This window comes from Crocuta crocuta, unplaced genomic scaffold (assembly GCF_008692635.1).
Source record: "Crocuta crocuta isolate KB4526 unplaced genomic scaffold, BGI_CrCroc_1.0 scaffold431, whole genome shotgun sequence".
NCBI lineage: Eukaryota > Metazoa > Chordata > Mammalia > Carnivora > Hyaenidae > Crocuta > Crocuta crocuta.
The window spans coordinates 435,489-445,915 of record NW_027528859.1 but is presented as its reverse complement, the minus strand read 5'-3'; the positions used below and the strand labels follow the sequence as shown (position 1 = coordinate 445,915).

Genomic DNA, 10,427 nt, shown 5'->3' with positions numbered 1-10,427 from the left:
GGGGGGGGGGGCGGGGAGCAGAGAAAGAGGGAGACCCTGAATTAGAAGCAGGCTTAGGCTCTGAGCAGTCAGCAAAGAACTCAATACAGGGGTCGAACCCACAAACCGTGAGATCATGACCTGAGCTGAAATTGGTCGCTAACCAACTGAGCCACCCAGGCGCCCCTAGTTTTTAAATGACCACAAATGCCTTCCCAAGATTGTGACAATACAAGAGGTATAATGTACGAAGCAGGTGAAAGCAGATGAAATTCATCTTTGATGCCACACGCAGGTAACATTTTAGAACAAGCAGATAAAAGGTTTGTAGAGAATGCTGGGTCTGCTTGTGTTGCACAGTGTGGTACAGTAGTTCTTGAGCAGACTGGCGCAACTATCACCGTAAGTGACAGTCGTGTCTTCTAACTGCTACATTGGGGTTCCGGGTGCTGCGCATGCTAGTCCACTAACCATACAGACTCTTCTGCTTCAGCTCGTCCTAAAATAACAGCATGCTGCAGGGGGGTGGCCTTCTAGTCATGGTTCCGGCCCAGCTTTCTGAGCTGTGTTCAGGCTGAGCACGTGCAGAATGCCAGCCCCCAGTAAGCAAGCACCATTTGGTCATGGATTAGAGGCTCTCCCCACAGTTGCCAGAGTAATTAAGACAACACAGCTCACTAGCCAGCTGCTTTCTCTATTAGCGGCTCCTGGCAGGAATTCAAAGTTAAGTACACGGCTGTACAGTGTATTAGCTTACATCCCAAACCCTACATGTGTGCAATGCGTTGCTGTTACCAAACGCTTCCAAACGGGAAATTACTTCACTCAAACATCAAAATAAGCTGTTGTGCAGCCTGGAGAGCTATTGGCTGAATGTTATAATTGAGGGAACTAAGGAAGGGGGAATGGAAGGTCGAGAAAAGCACGGGCCTCTCTCAGGTATTCCCTTTTAGCCAGGAAGCTCAGAACCTGATAGGACTTCAGTTACTCAGAAACTAGCCATAGAGCCACTCTCCCCTAAAGTAATTCAAAACAGGACCCGAATGAAGCTGAGTGCTGCTTTTCTAATCATGAATAGGGGATACATGCTTTCAGGCTCCTCAAATACACAACTTCAGCCATATAGGCAGGCACAACGTTCTGGATGGTGGTTATATAACCCAATTAAATCTTCTCTGTTGGCAAATGTAATACTAGTCGCACAAAAGCAAGTATTTCAGGGATTGAAGAGAAGGCTTGAAGTTTCCCTGTACCTCACAGAAGACTTGGGAAGAGCATAGCAATTGGCCTAAAGTTCTGCATCCTAGGAGGCACAGTACCTGTTCACCTCACGGTGTTGACTTCACCTTAGCCCTAAGAAGCCTAATCAGTTAGGATTATCCCAGTATGTGATGATTGCCTCCATTTCTGAACATTTGTTCTTATGGCCACAACTCCTAAATCTTCTCCCTCAGTAACATGTCCAATGAGAAATTAAATATGAAGTCCCATCATCTTGCTAATCCTAAGCACTACTGTCTTTGCTTGACACTAGCAGACAATACACTGGTAGAGAGCACAATTTCATCATGAAAGACAACTAGAGACTGGCCTTGTTTGCGTCTTCTCTAGAAGTATCATTTTAACTCCAGAAGGGCTCAAATGATAAAAGGAACTTGCTCTACCTATAACATGTTTTAACTTTGTTCATGAGTTTGGGTTTAAATGGCTCCTTATCTTTAAGTGCAGTGGTAGAATCTCTGGAATCTTCTGGATTAGACATTAGACGTTGTGGAGGGAATAACACCTAGCACTGTGTTACACTCAGCAGGCTTGTAACCACTCAACACAGGGGCTTCTATTATCAGATACGTTGAGTCAGATGCAGAACTTGCCTCCATCTCCCAAACCGAGATTCTGAAAAAGAACACCTACCTCCTTCAGGAGTTCTACACAAATTCTAAGTCTCTTCCAGATCTCAAGAGCAATGACCTTTCTTGCTTTATTACCAGGATACATGGAAACATAGACCAGCAAAATGAGTTATCTAAGAAACTATAAAGTACTTCCGGGTCCTAATACATCCAAGATTTCAATAGACATTGAAATATATTTTTATTTTTTATTCATTTTAGAGAGACAGACAGACAGACAGACTCTGAGCAGGGGAGGGTCAGAGAGAGAGGGAGACACAGAATCCTAAGCAGGCTCCAGGCTCTGAGCTGTCAGCACAAAGCCCGATGCCGTGCTCAAACTCTCAAACTGCGAGATCATAACCTGAGCCAAAGTCGGGCACTTAACCGACTGAGCCATCCAGGTGCCCCTATATTGAAATATTTAGAGCTAACGCAGTAGCTTAACCTCAGGCACAAAACAACTCAAAGCCATACAACACCTTCTCTTTCTTCCCCTAGCATTTATAGTTCCCTTCAAAAATATCTCATTTGATCAGCTTTAGTAGAGTTTATGCCAAAACACCTTAAAAGTAACTGGCTTCCCGCATTTTCAGCTTATATGTGGCTACATTCAACTTGTATATAAATACGTGATCATTGTCTGTGATGAAAGTAGCAATTTTTTTTTCACTTAAAGTACATGGCAGGAAGTATCTGTTGTTGTTTTAAAGTAAACTTCATTGGGGTGCCTGGATGGCTCAGTCAGTTAAGTGTCTGACTTCAGCTCAGGTCATGATCTCACGGTTCATGGGTTCAAGCCCCATGTTGGGCTCTGTGCTGACAGCTAGCTCAGAACCTGGAGGCTGCTTCGGATTCTGTGTCTCCCTCTCTCTCTGACCCTCCCCTGCACACACTGTCTCTCTCTCACAGAAATAAATTAAAAAACATTGAAAAAATATTTAAAGTAAACTTTATTGAAGTATCATACACAAAATACAGTAACCTCAATCTTTGTGACTATAGAGTTACTTAATTTTAACAAATATGTAGTCATATAATCACCACCATCAAGATATAGGCAAGTTCCATCACACCCCAAAATTTCCCTGCGACCCTTTATAATCAGTCCATCTTCACATCCCAGCCCCTGGTAACCACTGGACTCTTTTCTTTCCCTACAGTTTTACTTTTCCCAGAATGCAGCGTAAATGAATACCATATGTATCATTTGAAACAGAGTTCTTTCACTTAGCATGATACATTTGAGATTTTTTTCCTTGTCAAGTAGATCAGTAATTCATGCCTTTTTATTTATTTTTTTAAATATTTTTTTAATGTTTTATTTATTTCTAGGAGAGAGAGAGACAGCGTGAGCAGGGGAGGGTCAGAGAGAGAGGGAGTCACAGACTGAAACAGGCTCCAGGCTCTGAGCTGGCAGTCAGCACAGAGCCCGACGCGGGGCCCGAACCCACGAACCGCGATATCATGACCTAAGCGAAAGTCGGACGCTTAACCGACTAAGCCACCCAGGCGCCCCCATGCCTTTTTATTACTGAGCAGTATCCTAGTGTATAGATGACCACAGTTCTTTTCTCATTCTCCACTAGAAGGGCAATTGGGATATTTCCAGTTTTTAGCAATTGTGAATGAGACTTCTGTAAACATCCAAATACAAGTTTTTATGCAAACATCAGGTTTCATGCTTTTGTTTCTCCTGAGTAAACACCCAGGAAAGAGATTGTTGGGCCATGTAGTAAGTGTATATTTAACTTAATGAGAAACTGAGAGTTTTCTGTAGTGACTGTATCATTTTGAATTCCTACTGGTGATGGTTGAGAGTTCTCATTGTTCTATATCCTTATCAACATTTGGTATTGTCAGGTTTTGTTTCGGTTTGGGTTTTAACCATTCTAATAGATGTGTAATGCCATGGTTTGAATTCATATTTCCCTGTGTAGTAATGATGTTAGGCATCTTTTCACATGCTTATTCGGTGAAATTTTTCTTTAAAACTTTTACCCATCTTTTAAGTTCATTATCTGTCTTTTTATTATTTGGCTGTATTTTTTTATTATTCACTTGTAAGAACTCTGTTTTGGAGTGTTGAGTCTTTGAAAATTTTTTTAATTTCACTTTCATTTATTTTTGAGAGAAAGAGATAGACAGAGTTTGAGCAGGGGAGGGGCAGAGAGAGGGAGACATAGATCTAAAGCAGGCTCCAGGCTCTGAGCCGTCAGCACAGAGCTGGAAACAGGGCTCGAACTCACAAATGGTGAGATCATGACTTGAGCTGAAGTCAGACACAACTTACTGAGCCAACCAGGTGCCCTTTGGAGTGTTGAGTTTTATAAGTTTTTTAATATTTTTTGGATACTAATCCTTTATCAGCTACGTCATTTGCAAATATTTTCTCCCATTCCATAGGTTACCTTTTAGTTTTGTTGATTTATTCTAGGTAGAAGACTTTATCAGATACGTGTTTTGCAAATATTTTCTCCCAAATTGTGGTTTGCCTTTTTATTTTCTTAACAGTGTCTTTCAAACAGCATTTTTAATTTGGGTGAAGTCCAATTTATTGATTTTTTTAAAATGGATTGTTCTTTAGTATTGTGTCTAAGAAATCTTTGTCTAACTCAAGGTCACAGAGATTGTCACTTTTGTTTGCTTCTAAAAGTTTTAGATAGTTATAGAAGTGTTAGATTTAAGATTATGATTCATTTTGAGATAATTTTTTTAAAATGTTTTTTATTTATTTCTAGGAGAGAGAGAGAGACAGCGTGAACAGGGGAGGGTCAGAGAGAGAGGGAGTCACAGACTGAAACAGGCTACAGGCTCTGAGCTGGCAGTCAGCACAGAGCCTGACGCGGGGCTCGAACCCACGAACCACGAGATCATGACCTAAGCGAAAGTCGGACACTTAACCGACTAAGCCACCCAGGCGCCCCAAGATAATTTTTGTTTATGGTGAAAAATATGGAGAGAGTTTTTGGCTTGTTCGTTTTTTGGTTCTGTGTACACATGTCTAGTTTTTTCCAGTGTCATTTGTTTAAGATTATCCATTGGTTTGCCTTTGCACCTTTGTCAAAAATCAACTGGTCATATACATGTGTAAGTCCATTCAGTACTCTCAGTTCTGTCCTATTGATCTTTGTGTCCTTTTTTGGCCATTTAACTTAAATTTGAATTTATGGGCATAAAATTGTTTGTAATATTCCCTTATTTTCTATTTAATGACTTCAGGCTCTATAGTGTTGTACCTGCTTTCATTTCTGATATTGGAAATTTCTGTCTGCTCTGTTTTTAATGATCATTCTGATCAGAGATTTATCAATTTCAGTATTTTCCAAGAGCCAACTTTTAGCTTCATTGATTTTTTTCTAGTGTTTTTCTAATTTTAATTTCACTGATCTCTGCTCTTATCTATATTATATACTTCCTCTGCTTGTTTTGGATTAAATTTGGTCTTCTTTTTTTAGTGCCCTAAAGTAGAAGTATAGATCATTGATTTGAAGCTATTGTTCTATTGTAATACAAGTATTCAATGATATATATTTCCTTCTAAGTCCCCTCATGTGTAGAATATGAATCTTACAACAGTACTTTTATTTTCATTCATTTAATTATGTTTTTTAATCTCCCTTGAGATACTCTCTTTAACTCATGGATTATCTATGTGATTTTTAATTCCCAAATATTCAGTGATTTCCATTATATTTCTGTTACTGATTTGTAAATACATTATTGTCAAAGAATATACTTTGTATGACTTCACTTCTTTTTTTTAAGTTTATTTATTTATTTTGGGGGGGAGGGGACACAACCGAGGGAGCGGCAGAGAGAGAAAGGGAGAGAGAGAATCCCAACACCAGGCTTGAACTCATGAACCGTGAGATCGTAACCTGAACTGAAATCAAGAGTCAGATGCCCAACTGACTGAGCAACCCAGGCGCCCCTGTATGACTTCACTTCTTTAAATTTGTTAATGTTTGTTTTATGACCCAATATATGGTCTATTTTGGTGAATGGTCCCATCAATGGGTTGGGTTTTTTTTTGTTTTTTGTGCCTTTTTGGGGTTTTTTTTTTCCTTTTTTGGTGTTTTAAAATGTTATACATGTGGCTGTTAAGTACCATGATCAATAAATATCAGTTATATCTTGCTGCTTTAGTGTGGTATTCAGGTTTTCTCTCATCACTGCTTTTCATTTTAGTAGTTCAAGCAATTATGGAGACAGAGAAGGGTATTGAAGTTACCCATTATAATTGTAACTTTTTCTAAATGTTTCAAATCTATCAGTTTTAGGTGCCTCTATTTTGAAGCTCTGTGATTTGGTATATACACATTTAGGATTGTTATGTATTCTTGGTGAATCAATCCCTTTATCATTATATGATGTTTCTGTTTGTCCCTGATAATTGTCTTTGCTTTGAAGTCTATTTTATCAGATTTAATATCTGATATTAATCAGCTTTCTTTTAATTAGTGCTTACATAGCATATCTGTGCTTGTTTTTTTACTTTCAATCTACTTATTATATTTCAAATGAGTTTTTATAAATAGCATATAATTGGGCCTTCATTTTACATTCATCTTTTTTTATTGGTGTATTTTTTATCATTCACCTTTAATGTAATTATTGGTGTTAAGATTTAAGATTTCTAGTTTATTATGTGTTAATTACTGTTTGTAAATAGTTTTTCATTCTTGTTTTTCCCCTTTCCTGTCATCCTCTAAATTTCTTAAATGTTTTTAGTATTCAATTTTAATTTTATGTAGTGGGGCTATTTGTAACAGCTTTGTTGAGATTTGTCATATATCCATACTATACAATTCACCAATTTAAAGTACAATTCAGTGGGTTTGTATATTCACAGAGTTGTACAAACGTCACCATGATTAATTTTAGAACAACTTTATTACCTCCCAAAGAAACCCTATACCCTTTAGCTATGACCCCTCAAACACCTCCCTTATTCCTCAGTCCAAGGCGAGCACTGGCTGTAGGATTCTTGGTTGACAGTTCATCCCCACCCTTATTCCCAGCACTTGAAAAATGTTGTGTCAATAGTTTCTCATGAGAAATACATTGTCACTTGAATAGCTTTTCCCTTATGCTATGTTCTTTCTATCTGGCTGCTGTCATGATTATTTTCTTCTTCTTTAGTTTTCGAGAATTTGATTATGATTGACTCAGCATGGATTTCTTGGGGTTTATTCTGTTTGAGTTTTGCTCAGCTTTTTAAATCTGTAGGTCTGTGTCTTTCATCGAAATTGGGCTATTTCCAGCCATTACTCTTTCAAGTATGTTTTTAGCCCTTCATTCTTTTTCCTCTCTTTCTGGAACCCTGATGATACAAATGGTAGCTACTTTGTTATTGGCCCATAGAGCCCTGAGACTCACTGAATCTTTTTGTTTCTATCTTTTCTATCAGTTGTTCAGATTTCATAATATTTATTGGTCTGTCATCAAGTTCAGTGATTCTTTCCTCTGTCATCTCCATTCAGTGAGGTTTTTATTTTAGTTATTTTATTTGGTTATTTACTTATTTATTAAATTGTTTATTATTCTGCAATTTTCATTTGGTTCACCTTTATATTCTTTCTTTGCCATGACTATGTATTTTTTCATTTGTTTCAAGAGTGTTCATAATTGCTTGTTGGAGCATTTTTATCATAATTACTTTAAAATCCTTGTCCAATAATTCTAGTATCTATATCATCACAGTATTGGTGCCTGTTGATTGTCTCATTTTGTTTAATGGTTTTCTGGCTCTTGGTTTGTCTAATAATTTTGGATTATATCCTGGACATTTTGTGTATTTTGTTATGAGTCTTTGTATCCTATTTAATAAATAATCTTCTATTTTAATAGAGTGACAGTCTGTTTTGGTTTAGAATGAACTTTCTGTTCCAAAATTGTGGACTCTTGCTCAAATGTCAAGTTAGTTTCCATAGCTCTTGCAGGGATCTTCGAATCTGCCCTATTTCTGTGCTACCCAAGCTAATTTATTTATTTTTTATTTTTTTAACGTTTATTTATTATTGAGAGACGGATAGAGACAGAGCATGAGCATGGGAGGGGCAGAGAGAGGGGAGACAGAATCTGAAGCAGGCTCCAGGCTCTGAGCTAACAGCTCAGAGCCTGATGTGGGGCTCAAACTCACAGACTGCGAGATCATCACCTGAGCCAAAGTCGGATGCTTAACCAACTGAGCCACCCAGGTGCCCCTACCCAAGCTAATTTAGAACCTCGACAGTGTTCCACCCAGAGACCAATTCTCAAAACTTTGGCTGCTTTGATTCTGGTTAGTTTGACACCTGGACTGTCCAGAGTTGTTTATAACTTCATGCACCTATTCAAAGAATTGGTTTCTCTAGACTCCTCCTCTCCATAATCCTCCCCACCTCTCTCGCTGGAAAGGGAGATGATACTATGTCATTGCTATGCTTTTCTTAATGCAGGGTACGATGGTTTATAGGGCTCCTCCCCAGTTTCTGCCATGCCTAATAGGGAGGAAAAGAGGTACAGTTTCTTTCATTGTATGTGCTTTAAGTAGAACAAGTATAATCAACGGGGTTGAATCTCCCAGGGCTACCCTATTACCAATCTTTTGTCTGGAGAGAACAGGATTCCTAAGGAATTTTGTTTCTGCCCATTGGTGTTTCTGGTTGTGGGTTACTTTAACACCCAGGCTGTCTTTAGAAGGCAGAAAGAAAGAAAAAGAGAGAGAGAGAGAAAGGAAGGAAGGAAGGAAGGAAGGAAGGAAGGAAAAGAAAGAAAGAAAGAAAGAAAGAAAGAAAGAAAGAAAGAAAGAAAGAAAGAAAGAAAGAAAGAAAGAAAGAAAGAAAGAAAGAAAAGAAAGAGAAAGAACGAACGGAGGAAGGGAGGGAGGGAACTCATCATCAGGTTCTTCCCTGAGTCCCATAGTCCCTAGACAGTTTGCCTTCTTTTCTCGACCTTTCATGTATTTTACCTAGCGTTTTTCGTTGTAATTAAAGGGAGGATCTAGGGTGGTATGCATTTGCTCCATATTGTAATGGGAAGCCAATCATGATTCAGTTTTGTATCCCTTATAAAAGCATACTGTAATGAGTAGTGTATGGTCTACACAAAAGAAAGGCGTGAGAGGGGAAAATAAGTAGCTTCATATCTCACAATGGTAATTCAGCATAACAGTAGTTAAAAATATGGTCTTTATTTTTCTTAATGTTTAGTTTTTTATTTTCGAGAGAGAGAGAGAGAGAGAGAGAGAATGTGTGTGCACAAGCAGGGGAGGGGAAGAGGGAAAGGGAGACAGAATCCAAAGCAGGCTCCAGGCTCTGTCAGTGCAGAGCCTGACATAGCGCTCAAACCCATGAACTGTGAGATCATGACCTAAGCCAAGGCTGGATGCTTAAATGACTGAGTCATTTAGCTGCCCCAAGAATATGGTCTTTAGAATCAATTAGCAGCTTGAATTTTAGCTCTGCCTACTTTCAGTGTAATATAAACTAGTTGCTTAGCTTCTCAGAGCCTGAGTTTCCTATAATATGGGGATAGTAATATCTATCTCATAGGGTAAGTAAAAATGGCATGTATTTCATGCTTTTAACACAAAGCTTTGTAATGAAGTTACTAAATGTAGTTCCTAGTTATGCTAGGAATAACAACAACAATTATCAGATATCACTGTTTTCTTATACTCATAGGAAACTCTGCCCTTAAAGACAAAGAAGATCAATTTGGGAGGACACCACTTATGTACTGTGTGTTGGCTGACAGACTGGATTGTGCAGATGCTCTCCTGAAGGCAGGAGCAGATGTTAATAAAACTGACCACAGCCGGAGAACAGCCCTCCATCTCGCAGCTCAAAAGGTGAGAAGTTAAAGTCCTTTGAAGTGTAAACCTTTTGTGAGATATTCCTACGTTGATTAATGGGACTATGGAATAGACAGATGGTAAAGAAATCACAAGTATGTGACTCTTAGTTCCATTTGTTCTCTCTAAAAGCAGTCTATACTGCAGAGAATAAAACACAGATAATCACGAGTGGCCGCATTCACTTATCCACATTCCTTGAGCAATGGAATTCATTATATGATCTAAGATTAAGTCAGAGAAAAGGAATAAAAATTGTACGTATAAGATGATAAACCACATTACAAATCAATTTATGCATAGGGAAAAAGCAAAAAGCAAAGGCCAAAAAGAAAAACACTAAGGGGGTGCCTTGGTGGCTTCGTTGGTTAAGCGTCTGACTTCAGCTCAGGTCATGATCTCGCAGTTCATGAGTTCTAGCCCCACGTAGGGCTTTGTGCTAATAGCTCAGAGTCTGGAGCCTGCTTTGGATTCCGTGTCTCCCTCTCTCTCTGATCCTCTCCTGCTCCTGTTCTGTCTCTCTCAAAAATAAATAAACATTAAAAATTTTTTTAAAAAATAAAAGCACTAAGATATTAATAGTGGTTAAGTTTTAATATTGGTAATATGTATAAATTTTGGTACTTTTTACTGTTTAAAATATTCCCCCTCACAACTATTAATTATCTTTTACAACAAAAAATTGCAGTCTCTCTTAATGCATGGGTAATAAGAAG

The 10,427-nt window shown here is 38.4% G+C and overlaps 1 protein-coding gene across 1 annotated transcript in view; it reads left to right on the top strand.

The window, feature by feature from the left end:
- Positions 1-10,427, top strand: part of INVS (inversin) — a 163,466-nt gene that overhangs the window by 11,231 nt on the left and 141,808 nt on the right. The window contains exon 3 of the mRNA XM_077756096.1: positions 9,542-9,708. Within this exon, the coding sequence (XP_077612222.1) occupies positions 9,542-9,708 (167 nt within the window). The remainder of the gene's footprint in view (positions 1-9,541; positions 9,709-10,427) is intronic.